The following is a 24,188-nucleotide window of genomic DNA, read 5'->3' as shown; positions in this document are numbered from 1 at the left end:
CTAACAACATCCCACATCTATATCACCCTTCCCTGCCAGTTGTGGGAAGTTGACTTCTCTTCAATGTAAAGAAGAATGTGATATCCTTTTTATCTTTTTTCTTTTGTATTTTTTTTCCCTTTTTTTATTCTTGAAAATGACAAGCAAAAAACTCACCCCAGACATGTATGTCTAATACCTAAAAGCAAAAGGTCCTGGAATAGGTGCTTCATGGATGATTAGTGCAACAAACTACAATGGAAAAGACTGAGTGATCCGCTATTAGAAACTGGAATGGGAACGTACTGGACAAACAGAGAGATGGTCCAGTATGTTGATATGGAGTGAGCATGTCAAAAGTCTTACATTCATCAGAAATGTGCATCCTTTAGAAATGATGAGAGAGAGATCCAGTTTGAGAGGTAGCAATAAAATACATGGGCATTGTCTAATCACCATGACAGTTCTTTGAGGAGGGGCTCATAAAGAGAACAATGGACCCCAAGAAAGTAAAGCATGGGTCTGCAAGGTCCATAGTTGGAGATGTCTGTGTGCCTCAATGGAATATAAAATGTAAATCTTGGTGACCAGGTAAAGACAAAAAGGTTGAACTAGCATGATGCAAGAGAGGAAGAAAGATATTCAAAACTACCAAACCAGGAGTAAGCATGAGAAAGGTCTTTGATATCCTAAGATAAATACTAGCAGCCACAGTAAATGAAAAGAGTTGGGTGGGTGTGAAAAGAGGAAATTAGTCTAAGAAAATAAGTAGTAGCCTCGAGCCATGAATATGGCAAATGAAAGCCCTTACAATGCCAATTAATACAAAATGGATTGATACTATGTCAAAGGAAGATAAAATGGGGAAAAGATATATAAAACATAAGAAACAAATGGAGGATGGGTCGAGAGAAATGTATAGGAAGAAATCCAACACATTGACCATAGTCAATTCCAAAACAGGAAGAAAGGAACAGAGATGGAGTTGGAGAGAAGTTAAAAGGACACTGGAAGAGAAACAAAAAGAATAAAAGACAAAAAAGTAAACCAAGGAGGAAAAATGAAAAATTTCTGACAGAAGAAGAAAAGACTGATATCCACAGAAATTTGTGAATGTGGCTGTCACACGCTAAAACTAAAACTAAACTATACATGTGGTAGAGGGATGAAGAGAAAAATAGGAAGGTAGATCTAGATGAAGGATAGAAGTAAATGGTAAGGTTGAGACAGAGGGAACAACCTAGGAAAGTCACAAAAACAGAGGCTGTATAACAACTGTAGAGGGTACCAGGAAGAAATGAGCCCCACAGAAGGCACCTGGGAAAAAAAAATGGGGGAGCCTGATAAAAAACAAGTACAAGAAAGGAGTGCAGATAGAGGAATTTAATCTCACACCAAGGGAAGAAAGTACAGAAAGCATAGCAGAAAAGTAGAACAAGCCAAATAAGAATAGGTTGAACATCTACAAAAGTCCAACTGAAGCATAAGGAAGTGCCTAAGACAAAAGGCAGAACTAACTAGAAGAGGGAATACAAGGAGTTAGAAAGAAAAAGTGAAAAACAAGAAAGTGAGAAACCAAAAAGGGAAACAGAAGGTAAGAGGCTAGAACCTCAACTTAAGCAAATAGATACAAATAACAAGAAACTGAGAAAGAGAAAAGAAAAAGTTCACAAACCAGGGCAGAAGGAGTCACAAACATAAGGGAGATGAGGCATTTCGACATGAGAAAAGATCCATTTAGAAAAAAATCCCACAAATAAGCATAGAGAAAAGATTAGGTAAACTCCAAGAAACAAGGACCAAGGAACATGATAAATAATAAAGAACATAGGCTAAAAATAAGGAACATACCAGGGAGAGAAAGAAAGGTTATGGTTGTTTCACTAAGAAGCCTCCAAATGTCATAGTACATAGTAAGAATAAGGCCTAAGTTAGAATTGATTCACTCACTAAGGTCCAAGTAGAAATCACCATTATTTAAGAATTCACAAAAATAAAGGAAGCATTAGAAATAAAAGTCAATAAACACAAATATCAGTTTTGTTACCAATGCAAATCTCTAAATTGAACTCACACAAGAAATTTAAACAACTCTGATCAACACAATACCAAGAAAAAAAGAAGTTTCATAAGTGCAGAGATGAGTTATTGTAAAGTGGGGGTGTTTCACCCTCCTGTTAGTGGGGACTTTGTTGTGTGATGACATCATCACACAGTAGTGCAATTCATGTAAAATTAGCAAGAAGTTTGTGACATGCAACTACCTAGCAGATGTGTGGGAAATGTAGCTAAACTGTGTAAGGAAGTGAGGTATTATCTTAGAAAACATCATTTATGTGACAGTTATGAGTCTGTGTAATTACAAATAATGCTGGATAGAAATTTAAAAATAATGTCTTTAAGTAATTTTAGTAACTTTCCAAAATTTATAAAACTTGAATTGGTTAAGTTAAATCTAACCTTAAGAAGGTAAAGCAAAGGAAATGTCAGAAGTTATAAAAAAAAAAGACAAGGAAGTTCTTGGAAGTAAAGTTGGTTAAGAACCCCAAAACTATCAGAGCTGAAATTGGGCAGTCAGATACTTGTGTGCATAAATATAATTGATCTGTATTTCATTTACATTACATTAAAGTGTGATTAAAGCAACTTCCATACTGATTTTTTCTATGTTCTATTTTACATTAAAGATAAAAATTATCTTTCAGTACTACAGAGTTGAATGAATGTAACTGTAAAAGTGAGAACAATATTTATCTTTAACAACTATGTAAAGGTTTTAAATATATTCCATATGAAGTAGGAAGGTTTATTATATCAAAATTTATATTCTTCACAAAAACAGTACAATGTTTCCAAGCATGTTATAAAGAAGACTGAATGACGAACCTATTATCTTTTACATACAGAGTGAAAACAAAAAGACAACATACCTGAATGTAGAAATACATCTTTGGACAGTATTCACATATTTCTTTGACAGGGTTTTCACTTGTTCTTCAAGTGTTTCTTCTGCTATTTCTGACTGAACCACAATGAAAGGGAAATTGTTTTTATCACTCATTCATTCAAATAACAAAACACTGTATTTAAATACTTAAAAAAGAGTGTTGTTAAGTATGTTATTTATACGTTCTGATGAATCTCTTCATTTTACACAAAATTCAATGAGGTTAATAGATTCTTATATCTTTTATGTACTACAAAACTAAGTGATTATGACAACTGAAGAAAATTTACTGTCACCAGTAACACTAGTAAATGCTGAGTATGCACTGCACACTTACACATATATTAAACATGTTATAAAAAATAATTAAAATATTTTGTATGTTACTAATTTCAAATTTGTAACCAAATTATCTGATTTTTTATTTAACAAGACTGTACATGATCCTTATGCAGAATGTATAATAATTGTTATTATGTGCATCTTATTAGCTAATTATTAATAGTAAATATGAAACTTACTTGCTGTAACAGTGAATATTTTTTATTTTTACATTCTACTTATTATTATATTCTCACTTTGACATCAGAAAACACAAAATTTGTTCTCCAATAGTTATTCACTGGTCTGTCAACTGACTGCTGTTTTTTCCACACTTGATGTTCAATATGTGAGGACGTATCAATTCTTCAACCAAGTGGATGTTAGCTCTTCTTAGTTCTTGTTTCAGTGGACTAATGTCTGTCTCAGAAAATGATGATTTTGTTCCTATTATGTTGGTATCAAAATCTTTAACTTGCTGTCTCTTCTGACCTTGAAAATAGGAAGACTTAGGACTTTGTAATGTTTTCTGGTTTCGATTACAGGGGATTCAGGAAGTGAATGTTTCTTGGCCTTGAATAGAGGGGTATTAAGAAGATGGCATAGTTTTCAGTAATGATAAAGAGAAGGGCTCAAAGATTTCAGGTCTTGTAAACATGGAGAAAAGGATTGAGGACAAAAGAATATTGGGCTCAAAGATTTCAGGTCTTGTAAACATGGAGAAAAGGATTGAGGACAAAAGAATATTGGGCTCAAAGATTTCAGGTCTTGTAAACATGGAGAAAAGGATTGAGGACAGAAGAATATTGGGCTCAAAGATTTCAGGTCTTGTAAACATGGAGAAAAGGATTGAGGACAAAAGAATATTGGGCTCAAAGATTTCAGGTCTTGTAAACATGGAGAAAAGGATTGAGGACAAAAGAATATTGGGCTCAAAGATTTCAGGTCTTGTAAACATGGAGAAAAGGATTGAGGACAGAAGAATATTAGGCTCAAATATTTCAGGTCTTGTAAACATGGAGAAAAGGATTGAGGACAGAAAAATATTGGGCTCAAAAATTTCAGGTCTTGTAAACATGGAGCAAAGGATTGAGGACAGCACAAAAGAGAACTCAAGTGCTTTTCTTGTAGTCCTGGAAGTTTCTGGCTATTTCTATATATAATTAACTAATTAAAAAGGTTAGTCAATAATTCATCAAGAAACATTATTAAAAACAAAGAAGGGAAAAGCTGCATTAAATTAAACAAATTATGTTTTCAATAAAACTACCATGTCCAAATTTTTTGATTTGTATCATAAACTTTATATATACAGGTTTCTTGTGGTTCGTCAGCTTTTGGCATTTATATTGTAATTTTTGAAGTGTTACACTGTCTATATAAAGACATTTTCAAAAAATATTTTCTCTCTCTGTCTGACAAGTTCTGGTATTGAACAAAGGGCCCCTATGGTTGTGATTTGTGGGAGAAAAAAAGAAAAGTATGGAATGTTACCTTTATGTGCCTCTAAGTTTTAATACAAAATGAACAAATTAAGAGAATTATAGGGAACAAACACATGAGGCTTACCCAAGTTTTATCAAAAAGTTCAAACTTATTGATTTCTTACAATTTGCTAGTTTTCAGCATCTAAACAATAATTTTTAAAATAATAAAACTATGAATTATTGGATGTTACATTTACCTGGAGTAAAGAGCCTCTTTTGAACCTCCCATGTGTGACAGTTGAGGTTCATTTTGCAAAGAACTATATTTCCTCTTCAGTACTGATTCTTGAGAACTAATGACAGATGAAGATCCTATAACAACCAGGTTAATAAAGAACCTTTAGTTCAATGAATTTGAAGTAGACTAACATGCAGAAGAAAACTACTTTCTTCTTGTCCAAACATAAAGACAGATACAATCATATCATAGTTATGGTGAAATAGTAAGAAGGGAATTGGAAAACCTAGCAGAGAAAATCATACAAAAAGTCTGAAAATTACAGTTCATTGTATGGTTAACTTAATCTTGAAATGCAATAATTATAAAAGATGTGTTGAAAATGACATTTAACTGTTTGCATAAGCAAAAGTACCTAACTGACAAAGCAGGCACTCATTCCAAACTTAGTTGTTTACCTTTACTTAATAAGCATATTATATAGATGATTGATTATTCATAGGTTTGTACCACTACTCACTAGACTTTTAGTGATGCACAGAAATACCATCCTCAAGTGTATAAATAAGTACTTCACATAAAACTACATAATTTTCAACACCAAAATAACCTCTTTTATCTAATATCAAAACATAGAATGAATTGGTGTTCTATACCTGAAGCATGTTTAGAAAGTAGACTTAGAGAAGTGGAAGAAGTTCAGATCAACTAAAGATGTTTCACAATGACTACTGACAATTCATTTAATGACTCCAAGTGTGTAAACATTACCTACCAAATATAACTCAGGAGCTGATTAACATTACACACTTTGTATCAGTTAAATACTAAACAAAATTAATAATGTGGTATTCAATGTTACTGAAGTCCAAGAGATACATCTGAAGTATCCACAAAATGAAGATTTGAGAAATGTTAGGAACAAAATAAATTGATTACATACAACAAAGATAAATACAAATGAACAAAATCTTTATTTACAAAAATATTTAGGAGTCTGATATCATTTTATACAGTAATGTAAGAATATGACTGAATAATACAAAAAAACCCCAAAGCAAAACACTTTTTTCAGTTCTGAAAGTCTGTACAGGACAGACAAGAATGAACCAATACCAAGTATTGCAAGTATCCTCACTTTTATAGTCACACAAATTTTTTAGTCCTGTAGTCGTCAAGTAGTCATGTCAAGAACAACAATTGCAAGTATCCACTAAAGAGAACTTAGGTATAGAAAACAGCATCCTTAATGGCTGTTACTAAGAAAGTAAACCAACCCAGTAACTATAGCAAACACAATGTTGTAAGAAACATCAATAAGCCAAATGTATCCAACAAACAAGTAGCAGGGACCAAGTACTGACTATGGTGCACATGTTTAAATATGCGATATTTTGACAAATAATCTATATTTAGTCATTCTTTAATTTATTTCACACCAAGTGTAAACAGAGAAGTAAGAACACAGCTTGGTGTTTTTAATAAAATTCTTAGATGTATGTTGTGTTGCCCCCAGTAAAATTTCATATCTGACTGATAAACTTCAGTTGTGGATCTAATCATAGTTCTTATTCATATAAGAGAATTTTCCTTGTATAGAGTTAACCATAAGTATAGAAAAAGAGAATAAAATTCCACATCTTCAACATAAACTAACTGCACATAAGTATACTAAGATATGAATGTAAAATCAAATATTAAATCATGCAGGTTTTGTTGAAACTTCCATATGTGATACATTATAGCTTTATACATGTAACAAGATAATACAGCTGTCTGACTTGCAGATTCATTGGCTAGTGTCTATGTCCAATAAGATTACACAACCATGTAAATATAGAAAGATGCTGAGTAGCACATAGTGTGAAATTCTTTGAATGCAATTTAAACACAAATTTGTGACTTAATCAGACCCAGGTTATTGATGAATCCGAAGTTTGGAAAATTTTGAAAAATAGTTGTAGATTACTGTGAAGATGCAATATCAGTAACATTTTTCACTGACAAATACTTCAACATTCTTTGACCTTCCTTTGACCAATATTTTCCATTTTCTAGCCCAAAGTCAACTTGTTTTTACTTTTGTCTGTACTACTTCTTGTTTTAAAAACACAATGGAAAAATTAGAAGATTATCCTACATATCATATTACTTACTTGTGTAAAGTGAAGTTAACATTCTTCTCTACAAAAAATACCTGTACTCATACTAACTTTTTACCAATGAACATTTCTCTTCTCTGCCCATCTAAGCACTGGTATAAATCTTACCTTATTTGCACCAGCCTTTATACCCTACTGTATTTGCAAAAACAGCCTTACGATTTACCTACCTACATAAATGCAACCCCTTACAAGATCTGTATACAAGCCTCTAATCATTATTTCCTGTTCACTTTACGAGAGAGTATGAATTGTGAGACCTGTAACTGGCCATTTAGTAGGGAGAAAGGAGAGAGTGAAAGGAGGAGGAAATACATTTTGAGTACAGGAAAAAGCATACCAGAGGGTTCCACATTACTTCTGGAACATCTATTCTCTTTGCTCTGGCTATATGAAATCTAATTTATGAGAGGTAAAGGCCGACTAGCCACAGATACAAAATTATAAAATCTTTAGAGGAACATGAATTCTTCCAGGTCATAACCAGGCAGACAAAGTCCCACATCTCATTATTGGAATTATAGGGACTGTGAACCCAAACACAAATCTAAGATATAGTGGTTAGAGCATGAGGACTGCTTTGCTTTTGGTCTTGTTTGGTAATGTGGAATTACTAGAACCAAACCTGAAAGTTACAGAATATTGCATGTTGATTCAACAGAATTACAAATAGAAGACAAGCATCACAAAAATGGAGAAACCCTTATCCCAACCTGATGGAGTACAAAATGCAACAAACCAAACTCAAAATTAGAGAACCTGTCACACCCTAAAAACACAGATTACCTGATTTGTGATTACAAACCAAAATCCTAACCCCCAACTTGAGAGGCAAGGAAACACCCTCTGTCCCTAGAATTATGAGGATATGGAACAAATTAAGTTATTTCAATAGCACTGGAAGTGACTCGTTGCATGCTGAATTATGAGGACTCATGGATCTTCTTCCATGTTCTATGAAATAAAGAAAATTGTCAAAAAGTAGGGCCATACACAGCTCAAGAACTATGAAGCTTAGACTGGTCTTGCTCCTATCATACATGTGGGAAAATCATCCAGGGTTATTGGTAGGAGAGCACCCAGCTTTGCCTTATTCTTCTTGAATGGAATGAGTATAAGCTCACTTGGGATGAATAAGTTTTATTAGTTACTTGTTTCTATATCCCAAAATATAACACAATAATTTTCTTTGTTCACTTCAATTTCAATTACATAGGTTCAACTCACACCGTTTTAATTGAAAATACTGTCTAAAACATGGATCCTATGGAAACAACAAAATTAATTCATACATATAGCTACTTCCAGGCTCATGATATACCTATTTATGTGAACAAAACTTTACCACTGAAACCTATATTATTATCACTTATAACATAACTTTCTTTTAATTGCTATTTCATTTGTATATGTTCCATTCAACCAGAGCAATAATTATTATTCATGAAAATTACTCTGGAAGCAGAACTTGCATGTTTTAAAATGTTAAATGTGGCAGTTACTCTGCTTCTTGGAATTCATTTGAAAAAATTATATCATATTGAAAAGAAAGAAAACAAAAATAATGGTGGACACTGTAATTAATATTATTAATAGAAGGAAAACAAGCAAAATAAAATAAGAACCAAAAGTGTTAGAAGAACTTAACAGCAACTTATATATGTAAAAACAGCTGGTATGGGTAAAGAAAGCTCTATATTGAGGAGCGAATAACGTTTTAACCTTCTTCGGTCATCATTAGGCTCACAAAAAAAGAAAGAGGTAACTGATTGATACTTTACCACGTTTAAAAACAGTTGTGTAATTGAGTGTAGGAATGTAGAGGGCGTGCTTAGATGTTTGATTATATTTATTAATGTAGGTATAAAGATGTTCCTTTGTATTGATTTATTTTGAGCTTGAGTTGTTGTATAAGTAAGGCTTCTTCAATTTTGCATTTGGGTGTTTTCTATGGTTATGTTGTGTTTATTTGTGTTTGAAAACGTGTGAAGGTGACTTTTTGTGTTCTTTGAATCTGGTTTCCATTATCTGTCAGTTACCTCTTTCTTTCTTTGTGAACCTGACGATGACCGAAGAAGGTCGAAACGTTGTTCGCTCCTCTACATAGAGCTTTCTCTACCCATACCAGATGTTTTTACATATTTTTTCTCTGTGAGTGGGTTTTCTTGTCATCACAGATTAACAGCAACTTCTTCACAAAAAAGACAATCCTACATTAGTTTGTGTCATGTGAATTTTTGTTTGTTTTTCCATGAGCTTTTCCCACAGTCTTAGAGCCTGCAGGACCAAACCTGGTGTGGAGGATTTGGGTTGACTTGGGAGGGTTCTTTATTTACATAGGGTAACCCTCCTCATTTGTGAAAAGGTTAAAACATGCCTAGCTTAGAAGATCACTCAGGCATGACAGGAGTCTAGAAGGAGGTTCTTATCGTCACTTAGTCTGATTCTGGCATCTGATTTTCAAAATTCACATTGTTTGGGCAAAGACATGGAATTGTATGTGTACTAAAAATGTCTACATAGAAGTCATCTGAATATACTATACATTGCATCTAGTGAAAGTATGAGGCATATTCTGCCCCACAACCTAAAGAAAATTATCCAAAAAGTCCCAGGTTGCTGCAGCAAGAAATACAGAAGGTGAGAAACATCTGCAGCTATTAATAAACAGAAAGAAAGAAGCCACTGCCTATTTGTATAACACTAATTCAGGCACGAACTGAAGAAGATAAGATAAGCAAGATAACAATTCATTGTACAAACAACAGAACAATTTTCATCTTAAAGTTAACTTGAAAACAGAAACTACCTTTCTCTTCCATACAAACTAAGTTTTAAAAAAATATCTTAATATAAAAACTGCTGTAAGTACAGGGTGTGATAATGGTCAGTATAAAGACTACAGTCATCCACAGTTAAACAAATGCCAAAAAGCTGTCTGAGAAAGAAACTTAAAATCATAGAAGTCCAAAGGTTAGAATAAGAACCAACATTAAGTTAAGAATAACAAGTACAATATCAACATTCCAATCCATCAGATATGTGATTCAAACAATGAAACACAAAATAGAATAATTCATGTAAAGTCAAGAACTTTTTAGCACATGCAAAATTAAAGAAAAAAGGGTATATACCGCTAAAAGAAATTTGATACATCTGTTTCAACTAAAAGAACTACTAATTTCACCCTTCCATAACTATATCATCAAATATTTCTTTATTAATTAACTGTCAGACAATTTTCTATATTGTTCATCACATCCTGGTGGACCAGATGTAAGGACCATCAACACTAATCCTCAACTTTAAGTAAAGGTTATAATGGCTACTCCACAACAGATTGTACTAGCTTCGTCCTGTTTCTTTCTCTCAGGGTGGGATGAAGCTCATTTTAAAGGACAGAGACTTGTCCAAGTCAGTAATGAGTTGGGGTTCTCACCTTTGGCTATGATTATTTGAAATCATATTTGACATAAATAATATGCTGATTGCAGAACTTTACACTAGTACAGTAAATCATTATTCTTGATTTAGTACAAACCTTATACTGTGTAAATATGTTTGAAAATCTAACTATTTAAGGCAATCTGTCTGACTCTAAGAAATACAGAGACCACCCAGTTTTGGACACATTATTCTCACAAAATATAGTGTTTTGGGTTATTAACTTTTCCAACTTGTTTTTCCTTTCCTGTTTCTTATTATTATACTCTGCATAACACTTCTGGAGTCTGCACATCGTGAGTACTTGATTTTGTCTGTCAGATATCAAGTCTGCCTGGATACCACAAGCTAGTTATCAAATCATATTTTTTTGTTAACTGGAACAGGTTCATGCTAATGATTAGTATACTGTTTTCTAAAAACTTTACTCAAATGATGATGAGGACCAGATTGGTATTAAATGCCCATTGTTGGTTTAATTTCTGTTACTAGCATAAGGTGTTTGCTATAACAGAGATAACGGTGAAAGAACTCACATAAACTCTTTATTTAATATTTTTGGTATTTTTCAGAATTACAAGTGTGTGTAATAACAGTACTTCAACTACACAAAGTTTGCCGTATTATTGTCAACGATCTACTTTACTCAATCTAGAATTCACTACATGATGTCAATAACTAGATTTTTATGTCAAGTCAGCCATAATATGGTACATAACTGGATTTTTATGTCAAGTCAGCCACAATATGGCACATAACTAGATTTTTATGTCAAGTCAGCCACAATATGGCACATAACTAGATTTTATGTCAAGTCAGCCACAATACGGTACATAACTAGATTTTATGTCAAGTCAGCCACAATACGGTACATAACTAGATTTTATGTCAAGTCAGCCACAATACGGTACATAACTAGATTTTTATGTCAAGTCAGCCACACATAACTAGACTTTTTATGTCAAGTCAGCCACAATATGGTACATAACTAGATTTTTATGTCAAGTCAGCCACAATATGGTACATAACTAGACTTTTTATGTCAAGTCAGCCACAATATGGTACATAACTAGACTTTTTATGTCAAGTCAGCCACACAATATGGTACATAACTAGATTTTTATGTCAAGTCAGCCACAATATGGTACATAACTAGATTTTATGTCAAGTCAGCCACAATATGGTACATAACTAGATTTTATGTCAAGTCAACAATATGGTACATAATTTTATGTCAAGTCAGCCACAATATGGTACATAACTAGATTTTATGTCAAGTCAGCCACAATATGGTACATAACTAGATTTTTATGTCAAGTCAGCCACAATATGGTACATAACTAGATTTTTATGTCAAGTCAGCCACAATATGGTACATAACTAGATTTTTATGTCAAGTCAGCCACAATATGGTACATAACTAGATTTTTATGTCAAGTCAGCCACAATATGGTTCATAACTAGATTTTTATGTCAAGTCAGTCACAATACGGTACATAACTAGATTTTTATGTCAAGCCAGCCACAATATGGTACATAACTAGAGTTTTATGTCAAGTCAGCCACAATATGGTTCATAACTAGATTTTTATGTCAAGTCAGTCACAATACGGTACATAACTAGATTTTTATGTCAAGTCAGCCACAATATGGTACATAACTAGAGTTTTATGTCAAGTCAGCCACAATATGGTTCATAACTAGATTTTTATGTCAAGTCAGCCACAATATGGTTCATAACTAGATTTTTATGTCAAGTCAGCCACAATATGGTACATAACTAGATTTTTGTCAAGTCAGCTACAATACGGTACATAACTAGATTTTTATGTCAAGTCAGCCACAATATGGTACATAACTTGATTTTTATGTCAAGTCAGCCACAATATGGTACATAACTAGAATTTGAGTTATGCTCTTGCTGTTCATTTAATTCTTTGAAATACATCTCTCAACCTATCTGATATTTCTTACAAACTTAATAATCACCTGGAATAAATAAAACACAACATCAGCAACTGATATGGCAAACAGTGTGGTTCAAATACTGTTATTATACACTTACCTAATTTTCAAAATCCCTAAAAGACTAGATAAAAAAATGTAATCCAATATACAGTAAAACCTGTCTAAGCCTGAGACTGCAGAGAGGTGAAACCTATACAAACTGGAAATATCCACATTTTGCAGCATTATCTTAAGATTTCTCTTATAGAAGGTCCTCTATATGGAAGAACCTGTGTAATGCAGATGGAAAACTATCTTTCACCTATCTCATTTATCAACAAGTATGATTATAACCTGAGTAAGGTGAAAGAATGTTTTTGATTAAATATTAATAAATTCTCAGACATTTTGTTACAGTAAGTATTGGTTAAATATATTCTGTTCTTTTTTCTGCCATCATTATTCTGGAGATCTCTATTTGAAAGAACAATTGACTGTACGTTTGGTCCCATTTGCTGATGGAAAACTGGAGAAACCATGGGTAATAGGTAAAAGTGAAAATCTGCACTGTTTCAAAAATTTAAGGAAGTATCAACTTCCTGTGGAATGGAAAGCGAATAATAAAGCGTGGATGACCAGTGCTATATTCGAGGAATTTTGAACAAATTAAATAAAGAATGGAACAAGAAAATAGGAATATCTACTTTTTCTAGATAATGCAACTTGCCACCCAAACGTTCAACTTTCAAATGTTCGTTTAGTCATTCTACCTCCACGTACAATGTCAGTTCTACAGCCACTAGATAATGGAATTATACAGCATATAAAACTGAAATACAGAAAATTGATGCTTCAGCATATTATTGCAAACATGAATGACTGTAAGAGAGCATCTGAAATGACCATGAAAATTTTAAGTCATTCAGTCAAATGCTCAAAAGATGAATGCATAATAAAATGTTTTCAAAACTGGAATTATTCTTGATAATGACTGAGATTGTGGAGAAGTTGTTTGTTATGATGATTATAGTGAAATCCAAACTCTGATTGAGAAGAATGATGCAGATGATTCTGTGAACGTAGAAAGTTTTGTGAATGTTGACAAGAATGTTTTAACAGAAACTGATGAAATTGATTTAAAATATATAATAGAATCTCAAGATGGTAACAGTGTGATAGATTCAGAAGATGAACAAAATGGAAAAGATAAGTGAGGAAATACAAATTTCTACTTCATTGCAAGTGTTAAGTTATGCTTATGCTATCAAATTGTATGCAAAAATGAAGTGGAAAAATGAATTTCGTGAAAAGGTTGTACAATTGGCGTTCTCTTTTAACCACATGAGAAAGCTCATTAAAAAAAGGAAACAATTGATATTGAACACTTTCTTCAAATAAATTTAAAATTTTGTGTACTTGTGTATATTTTGAATGTCTATTTTTGTTCTTATTCTAATAACTATATAAACAGTATAATAGCTTTATTCACAAATGTCTTATTTCCCTCATGTGAAGCAAGCATAACATTCTGCTCAAAATATATATATAATTAAGGAAATGCATGTTCACTGTCTGAGCTCTAAAACCTGCTTAAGCCAGAAAGTTTAACTGATCCCATGCTATTCCACCTTAGACAGGTTTCACTGTATAATGACACATGCAATCAATTATAATTAAGCTTTGTCCCCTTTGGAAAATGCAATCACACCATAATAACAGACTAAGTCTTTGCTTGTACCATCTTCTTTCTGTGAATATTCATGAGTGTTAGGTAAGCTAAATTCAAAGGGTAAGACAGATACTCCTTCAAGTTAGAATGAATTTTGAGGTTCTCTCCTTTAAATATATTTATTTAGAGTACTTGTTGGCATGGTGAGATAAAACACTAGAATCTTTATCAAACTCAAAGAGTAGGTTAGTTCCATGGTTTTAGGTCTCTTCTCCTTTGATCCTGTCTTTGGTCAATCTAGACAATTTTACTCTGTTTTCTAACCACAGCAGCCAGTAGCAGTATTACAGTGGAATTTATAAGTTGGTCATTTTGTTTCAAGATTTTTAAAAATAAAAACTTATTTTATGTCTTTATTTGCTCTTTGTGCTCATTTTAAAACTCTGATGATAGTGCATTAAAAAAAACAACCAATAAATACATAAGTATGTTCTTTAAAAACACTGACTAAAGTACAAATCTTCTAAAAGTCATAAATTTATATGAATTAAGCTAAGTTTTATGTTAAATACAATTACTACCCTTAAATAAAATTGTGATCATCACAGAAAGTAGGTTTAAAAATTCCACCCAAGTAGTTTTCTACTGATTTCAGTTCACTCTATTATTCAAAACTGATAACAATATGCTTATGTTTCAATTTTTCATTTGATCTTTAATTAACAATTTATATGATAGCAAAATAACTAAAATATTTGTTTGTCTCCCAATGGGATGTGCTCAGTATGAAACTAATAATAAGCAAAATGTCCGATAGAGTTAAAAATTTACTACAATGTTTCTACCATGTGTTTTTCTCTGCAAAATATTATAGAAAGTAAATTAATATCCACTTTACACAATGATGGAGACCTCACTACAACTGTCCACAAAATTATTACAAGTAGCATTTGTCTATTAATGTTCCAGCTGTCTACAATCTCAATTAAAAATAGGTTTAAAATTGCTATGATGCTGTAATATCAGATTAACACATTTTTGTTTGAACCAACAATGACGTGTGCTTAACAAATGCAACACCTTATATATATGCAGTGACAACTGAGTTAGAAACTAACCACACAAAAGCTATTAACACATTAGTAAATAATGAAAGTCAAAAACATATTGTTAGTAGTAGGGACTCATGGATTATCCATAATGATAATCAAGTGTACAATACATTGCTTTTTGGATCAATGGTGACACATTTTGAGAATAGTTAGAACTGATGCAAGACCACTAATAATTAAGGCACCAAAAAGTATATAAAGAACCAAAATTTATCTCATCATAAAATGGAAGTAGGGTTACAATAGGTGTTGTTTCACTAGATTGTAAACAAAATAATAATAATGACTCAAGTGCATAAGTTAGCTGCACATTCAAGTGAGTCAGACCCAAACAAATAAAATAACAGACTCAACAAACTGTGTGACTGATTACATTACAAAATATAAGAGCCTAAGGCAGTGGAATTTAAAATTAGTGATATGAAGTACAAAAGAATTAAATTCATTTCATCACATGGGAATACAAAATCTAACAGTTTCTGTTTCCTTGTTAACACACAAGGCAAAACAGTCCCACAATAAAATAACATTAATAGCATCGTCTGACATCAGGGATGGTAAAGTGTTCATATGTTGCAAAAGAAAGCAGCAAAGTACGTTATTTGAGACAAGCCTCCAGAAAGTACAGTGTAAATACACCACTTTAGTGTACATAATAGTGATTCCTTAAATGGTCCTATTTACATCATTCAAAATATGTACAGAACTTTTCAGAATTTGCTTTACAGTTCTAGGTTATAAGAATACTCAACGACTTGCATTTGTTTCAAAATTAAACTACAAGTTAGTATAAATATAAGTCTTATGTAATGCAAAAGTTATTACTAAACTCTTCAATAATAAGTATAAAACAAAAAGCAATGTATGGTTTAAGTCTAGTTCTACAATTAAAAACTAAATACCAATTGTTAAACTTTACAATCATACTTACTATTTTTCTTTGCATTATGAATATAGTCTGGTTCTACTGTAGCCTTCATTTTACTCAGTTTATCATTTCCTTGAAACTGAACCTATGTTAAACAATCAAAACAATTTTATTTTGAGCATGAAGTAAATTAGATGCTGATTGGTTCAATCCTGAAAAAACAACAACCAACAAAACACACACACTACTCAAATTTTGCTAAGGATCACACCATAATTTTGTAATATTTCATGGAATATACACTCATTATGTCAGGAAAACATGTAGTTTCAAGAACTCTCGATACAAAGTGACAAAAATCCTATAACCCAAGCCAGTTTGCCACTGAAGAAGAAAAGACCCCATTTCGTCAGCACTCAGGTTAAGGGTTTTTATCCCTTTGTATCAAGGAATATTCAAATATAAACAAAACCTTATGTAGCAATTTACAAGATTTTAATTGACATAACAAAATTAATGTCCAAAATCTGGATTAATATTGAAAATGTCAGAGTATCCACATAGTCATCAAACAGGATTTTGTTCTCACTTTAACACCAGGTAAGTCCTCCTGTCACTTAATAATAGTCTGATGATATCTTCCCATTTCCCAGATCAGTCTGTTTGGGTATATTATTTCATTCTTGGGCTAAGATGATTCCAAGATCCAACAGGATGAGCTGATACAGCTGCCTTGCAATATGTCCCAAGCATGCTCACTAGAATTTTGATCAAATAAACAAGCTGGCCAGTCCATTATCTCAATATTCTCATCATGGTACTAGTTCATCAGCCTGGTACTGTGTGATCTTGCAATATCATCCATTAAAATGAAATCTGGAACTATGACTCCTGTGTATGGACTCACAAAGATATCCAAAATTCAATCCCTGTACCTTTTTCTATTTAAAACACTATTTTAGATGATGTACAAGTCTATATGACCCATAAGATTGATGCTACCCAAAACCATCTTTAACCCAATCAGTGATGAGAAAACCCACTTGTAGAGAAAATTATATATTTAGAAAAGCAAAATCAACTAATAAAAGTAAACATACCCCATGATTTAAAAAATCAAGAAACCATATACGGCTGCATACTATAAATTCCAGACATCAGCAGAAAAATAACCAACATTTGGCAAAAACTAGCAACAAAATATGACATTCCAGTTAATACCAAATTTATTCAAAAACCAGGCACAAAACTAAGGTCTACACTATGTAAAAACTACACTGACAAACACAACACCATTATTTATATAATACAATGTGATAACTGCCACAACTTCTATGTTGGAAAAACAAGTAGAAAAATGGAAACCAGATTCAAAGAACACAAAGTCACCTTCACATGTTTTTGAACACTGCAAATCAAATAAACACAACATACTCATAGAAAATACCCAAATACTAAATAAAGAAACAAACATAAACAAATACAAAATTAAAGAAGTCTTACTCATACAACAACTCAAGCCCAAATTAAACCAATAGAAAGGAACACCTTAGTACCTATATATATAAAATATATCCAACATCTAAGGACGCCTTCTACATTCCTACACTGAATTACACAACTGCCTTCAAACATGTGGTCAGCTACCGGTCAGTAACCCTTTCTTTGTGAACCCGACAATGACTGAAGAAGGTCAAAACGTTGTTTGCTCCTCTACTAGTGCTTTCTCTACCCATACCAGCTGTGTTTAAATATAAAATTATCTTTCACCCACCTTTGTATCAGTCATGTCCTATTATAAACATAACTCTCATTAAGTCATTCTACACTCAAGTGCATCCATCATGATAGCCCAGGAAGTAGCTGGACTCATCTGTGAAGAGAACATCTGATCAATACCTGTGATCAGTCCAGATATTCATTACTGATGTCTGGATCTTATTGTTGGTCTTCTTGCTCTTAGTCTGGCTGTTTTTAATATTTATGAGGTTTTTCTAAAGACATTCAACTGGCTGAATAAATAGTTTAGAAAAACATTTCAAAACTGAGGGAACCAATAGTCATGGATCCACAAGCAATTTGGTACATAAATAGTTTAGAAAAACATTTCAAAACTGAGGGAACCAATAGTCATGGATCCACAAGCAATTTGGTACATAAATAGTTTAGAAAGACATTTCAAAACTGAGGGAACCAATAGTCTTTAAATCTTGTGAATAATTTTAGGTTTTAAAGATACGGTATGTTCTCTGTAGCAGATGGCAGAAACAGAAAAGAATCCATAAACAGACAAAATTTTGTTCACATATTTAAAAAAAACAGCTGGATTACCACAGATTAGAATTTTGTTTAACTGTTCACATCTATTATTACACAGAATACTAAGTATATGTAATATATACATATTACATAGTATATATATATAATATATACATATACTCTCAATATATCGTGTGCATATTTCAACTTCAGGAGGTTTTTCTTATTTACCCCCAAATGGTAGTACCTTAATATTATTTTATTTTTCTTTACTTTCGAGATCAGTCACCTTCCCACAACTGTCTAGAAGCAGTAAAGAGTGATACAGATGTGGGACGTTGGGAGTTTGAGCACCCACATCTCGCTCTCTTCATTTCTATTTCTTTTGATTATTCATGAATTTTATTAATGTAAGAATGGAGGTTAACACTGATAGATGATGTATCCCCACCACAATGTGGGTCCTACTTTCACAGTCACATCCAAAATCTATGGTACATTTTATATCCCACATTATAGCCTGTACTATGGAAATCCTTTTGATTGGTGCAGAGTTTTTAATTTTGTTTGGGCTTATTTTTGTTTATTGCAAATTATTATTAGTCATAAGTTGGGATCTGATGTTTGTAATGCAGTCCTTCACATTAATTTTGTTTTACTTTACTTGATTGTCGACTATCAATATTCTGTACACACATGCTTTTTTGCATTATTGTAATTTCTTCCAATGAGTCTGAACTTGCACTATTCTCAAAGTGTGTTTGGTACTATCCTACCAAGATTTTCTCAAACCATTTACAAGTCACAATATATTAGTATTTATGTTGAGCCGTGGGGTGCTATTTGACTATCTGGTGGCATGTAAAGGGACAATCACTGCAGCACAATTCTCAAAAGTCTTCCTACCTACCCATGTCAGTGACCAACTTGCCAGATAAGATAGTATTTTCATCCAAGATGGAGATTTTGCTCATTCAGTTCAAGTCAGAAAACAACAACTTGAATGTCAGGGCATTAACCACTCTTCCATGGCCAAACTTATTGCCAGTAATGAACCTATTGAGAAGAGTTGTCTATTCTTGATATCTCCATGCTAAAGCACCCCAAACAAACAACCACCTTCTTGGAACACTCTCATCTGTGTTCTGTATGAGGACTAGGATTCAATCTCACAAGGCTAGATTTCAAATCTTGTAAATAATCATGATTTAGCTTTAGATACCACACAGAATAGGCAGATTCACTAAATATTGAAGTTGGTTTCTCTTTTCTTAATGGTAAGCTGTGTTATATATAAATATACACACACATAACAACATCATGGTGTTAGTAAAATGAAAAAGTAACAATGGAAACATCCACCCTCTTTTGTTCATTTATTTTTGAGGCCAAAATGGTTATGCTTTCAGTTTTACTTCAACTAAATACCTAATAGTATTGCATAATTCTAATACAATCTAATTTCAAGTGACTGAATTTTAGAAATTGATCTTGTAAAAAATATATGCCACAGCTAACAACCTATTATTCATTACATATGATTTTTGTATACACACACACACATCCATACAACAAAATACTATTTCAATATTTTTATACAATACAAATACATAACCATGACAATGGTTATGAAATATGTAAACCTTTTGTGTTGGAGTATAAGGACCTGGTGTTGTCATCATTAAACGTTTCTCATGCTTCAAATTTGGCCATGTGGTATCAAAACTGAACTTCTCACTTCTACCCACAGGACTTAATACAAAATCTGTCTCTGGAGAGTTGTTTAGTGGGATAATGTCTGGAGAACCTAGATCAGAGTTTCTCCATTTAAAAGGCCTGCTCCTCAGCTGTTCTGGTGAAACCAGCTCCTGCAATAGTGTCTGGAATTTTTTATGAAGCTCTTCACCAAATGATTGTTTAAAGGAGGCAAAACTGACCAGTTCATCAGAACTGGATGATACGTCAGGATATCTTATAGGAGATGCATGGTGTCTCACACTGCAGTTCTTCTCTAACATACTATGCTGTTTTTCTTCTTGAATACAGGTTGTATTAAGTTTTTGTTCACTTTTGTTTTCAGTGCAATCTGTTCTACTCTTGGTATCAATGTTTAAAGATTCTGTACTTTTGCTTCCTAAAATTTCAGATTCTGGCACAGTTCCAAACCTTGCTTTCTGTATTATGTTGTCAGACTTATCTTCCATACCTAATCCACAAAGACCTTTACAACTGTATTCTTTCTGAGTAATACCTGTCTTGTTTCCACTACTTACACTTTTGATTTTTTCCAACGAGTCAGATAAAACAGTTGAATCCTTTTGTGCACTCAATTCCTCAGTACTGGATACCATATTTACTGAATGAATAACTGATACATCAATACCAGAATTATCATGAGAAGCTTCATGCACTAACTGTGTTAGTTCTTTCTGCGTATCTTTACTTTTATTATCAGACCTTGAAAGTCTCATTCTTGTCTTAGAAACAGATGAGGGTTCTACTGTTAGTTCAAATTTTTCAATATCAGACCAGTCAGTTCCAGAAGATTTTCTCCTGGTTATATTTTTAGACTTATTCTTTTTTTTATTTACTGAATATTTTCTTTGCTTTTTTTTGTGAAAGCCAGATTACTTCTGGATCTTGTGGTTCATCTTCTGAGCTTGTAAAGCTGTACAGTCCTGATATTTTCAGAGGTGGATACGTTCTTCCTCTCTACCAATAACAAGAAACAATAGTTAGTCTGGATTTCTGAGGACAAAATAACTTTTAAATTTCACTACTTTTCAAGAATGAAATTGAAACCGAGTTAGAAAACAATGTATTTTTAACTGATTCTACACTAAGACACATAGTTACAGTTCATGTCTGGTAAGACAGAGACTACACCAACTGACCCTAACCACTGTTAATATTTTACTTTCAGTAATAAATACATATTCATAAAACACACAGTTTATAATAAAAATTATGTTTTAATACATCATTTTTATCATCAAAAAGTTGAATAGAAATTAGATTAACTATAAGATATATGTAAACCAAGCTACATAGCTAAGTGATAACTGTCTTGGTAATTAAATAGAAGCAATTAATATGGTAATAGCATTATTAACCAGTACCTGCCGGATTTGGGCAGTGCCACATAGGTGAAAATTCTGGTAACGAAAACAATTCCCTTACAGTATTTTACAGAAAGAAATTGACACCTGTTAATGTTTTAAAATAAAGTATTTCTACATCATCTATAAGAAACACCTAAAACTGTATAAAACATTTATATTACATATGAGTTAATTTTTTAAATTGTTAAAATAATATATCCAATATATATTTTAGTGAGTCACATGGTATATTGAATGCAGTACTGTTTAAAATTAGATGTGTGTGATGTTAAAATGCTGACTATAGGGACCCAAGTAATTATTATTATAAAGCTAGAATATAAAATAAGAACTCCACATCTTTTTTTTTGTTTTGTTGAGACATGGTTTATATACTGAATCAAACACATTGGTCCCATTCACCATTTCTGAAAACAGTTCCTTATATGCACTTACTTCAATAGATAACATGTGAATAACCAATTAACAGCTTAGAATGTCCCTAGAATGGTTTTACCTGCTATTTTAATCTTTGAAAAGTCTACCTTGTTCTATCAAACCAAAATTTCAAGAAGTTAGGTTGTGTCTTTAGTCTGCTCAAAGTTTCATATTTTTAAACCGAAATACAGCTTAGATTCTGAGCTTAAAAAAATTAAATTATATGATATCAGGAGCTATTTAAGATTTTTTGGTTATTCAACTGTATATACAAAACCTAACATGAAATTTTGTTTAATATTTTCCAAGTGTGAAATTTTAAAAGGTTTAGCAACCTATGTTCATCAGCAACTGAGTTCAAAGGTTCGAGTTAGAAAATATAATTGTTTGCTCTATATTTTAAGAAAACTAAGTTTGTAACTTATTTCTAAATAGTTACCTATATACATATAAAATACAATAACTAAAATGTGACTGAATATTATAAAATACCAGTCTACTAAAATACAGTTAATACAGGAAAAACTATAGGGCACTTTTATACTGTTGGCGACAGTAACACAAGTACACATCAATTCAAGTTATGTAATGTTAGCTAGGCATGACTGAAAGGTCATTATAATAAATATATAACATTAAGACTTACACTACTTCAAGAAACATTTGTACTTTCATGTTGTTACATGTAGTAACTTTAGCACAAAAAAAGCATAATTTATATTTATTTCCCAATTTTTGTATAATGGTTACAAGGTGGGTCAATTGACAGATCCCACATACTTATGGTGTAGAAAATAACATAAAATATAAAGTCTTACTCAAACCAAAACTTTGAAATGTATTTTTAGGTCTTAGAGATACAAATAATATTTGAGATTTTTTGGGATGAAGAATAATTTTCTAATCATAACATGAAATTACTTCATGCTCGGACTAGTAAAGAAACAGACTCAGTATTTTAACAAACAAATCTTTAGTAAAAATATTTCATTAAAATATGATTTTGTGCACAAAAAACTTGTAACATTTACTAATGGTATACCAAATTTTTTGTGAAGATACACATATTGTATCATAAGTTATAGTGTAAATAGTGTGTATGAGCTTGTGTATATTACACTGAGCCCATTACAAAGGGTTAAGGTATACATAAAATTTATACAAAAGAGAGCAAACATACTTTTATCCACAAATTAAAAAAGAAGTTAATTCAACTTATATAACTGAAAATAAGCTATGTTATAAGAATGATAAATGCTAAACATGTTAATTTGGTTATGAAGTGGTAATTGGGTTTGTCCTTGGTAAACATGGCTGCCTCCACTTATCAGCCCATCCTGCTATCTGTGACTTTTCTTTAAGGCATATGATGAAGGCAAATATACTCTACTGGAAATACCATCTTCTCTTTGTCAAAAATCTTTTCAACCATCTTCCACTCCTATTTATATACTTGGTTCAAAATCATGTGACTCTGTGGGCCCTACTATTGTTTCTGTGTTCACTGCCTTGTTGTATGCCATTTCTCTTGCCCTGGATCATGTAGAAGCTATGCAGTACACTAATTCTACTAACCCTGTAATCACTTCACATTATTACTCACACTGTTCTTGTAAATATTCAAAAACAACTGGCTCATTTTACTTTATCTTCTGTTTCTATCTGGATACCTGGCCATTTATGGGAATAAGCTTGCTGAGTCTGTCTGCTCTGATGCTGTTAGTCCTATATCTACTTCATATGTGGCTACAGTCCTCTACTGAAGGCTCTGCTTCATGCCAGTGCCAACTTAAGACTTAAGAGTGAAAATATCATAAGTTTTTCCAGATCAAACCATCTGTTGTTTTCTTTGGTCAAGAGGAAGTTATCCTAACTTGGCTATCACTGGTCAGTTCAACCCATCATTTTCTTTAATCTGGAAATGATCCACCAATGTGTGGTCTTTGTAACACTTTAGTCCCAAAGGCTCATATTTTACTCTTGTGCTCTTATTATAACTCTGAGTGATGGCACCATATTTGACATGTGTTTTTTTAAGAGTTTGGCCCTGACATTGGATGGTGTCATTGGCAACAACGATACCATCCAACTTGATTGTATTTTTAAAGTTTTAGAAACTATTGACCTTTTAAATTCTGTTTTAGTCTTCTGTCTGACCTTAGGACATTGTTTAGTTTTATGTTATAACAGTTTTACTTTTATGGTTTTACTGGTGTTTGACACATATAGCCAAGTTGTTTTGCATTAATAAATGCCAAACAGCCAAACCAAACCTG

General features: G+C 32.4%; 2 protein-coding genes across 9 annotated transcripts in view; both read right to left on the bottom strand.

The window, feature by feature from the left end:
• Positions 1-20,844, bottom strand: part of LOC143245820 (uncharacterized) — a 30,156-nt gene extending 9,312 nt beyond the window's left edge. The window contains exons 1-5 of the mRNA XM_076492075.1: positions 20,017-20,844; positions 16,178-16,259; positions 4,932-5,046; positions 3,505-3,613; positions 2,910-3,001 (exon numbers count right to left, since the gene is read on the bottom strand). Coding sequence (XP_076348190.1) covers positions 2,910-3,001; positions 3,505-3,613; positions 4,932-5,046; positions 16,178-16,259; positions 20,017-20,844 — 1,226 coding nt within the window. The remainder of the gene's footprint in view (positions 1-2,909; positions 3,002-3,504; positions 3,614-4,931; positions 5,047-16,177; positions 16,260-20,016) is intronic.
• The window catches only part of LOC143246748 (uncharacterized), a 102,988-nt gene continuing 82,386 nt past the window's right edge, over positions 3,587-24,188 (bottom strand). For all 8 annotated transcript variants that reach the window (XM_076493840.1, XM_076493841.1, XM_076493843.1 and 5 more), the window contains 3 exons: positions 20,017-21,085; positions 16,178-16,259; positions 3,587-5,046 (listed from right to left, as the gene is read on the bottom strand). In XM_076493840.1, the coding sequence (XP_076349955.1) occupies positions 20,957-21,085 (129 nt within the window). In that variant the 3' untranslated portion in view covers positions 3,587-5,046; positions 16,178-16,259; positions 20,017-20,956. The remainder of the gene's footprint in view (positions 5,047-16,177; positions 16,260-20,016; positions 21,086-24,188) is intronic.

This window comes from Tachypleus tridentatus, chromosome 3 (genome assembly GCF_004210375.1).
Source record: "Tachypleus tridentatus isolate NWPU-2018 chromosome 3, ASM421037v1, whole genome shotgun sequence".
Lineage (NCBI taxonomy): Eukaryota > Metazoa > Arthropoda > Merostomata > Xiphosura > Limulidae > Tachypleus > Tachypleus tridentatus.
Note: the sequence above shows the minus strand (reverse complement) of the source record. Positions and strands in the feature narration are given on the sequence as shown.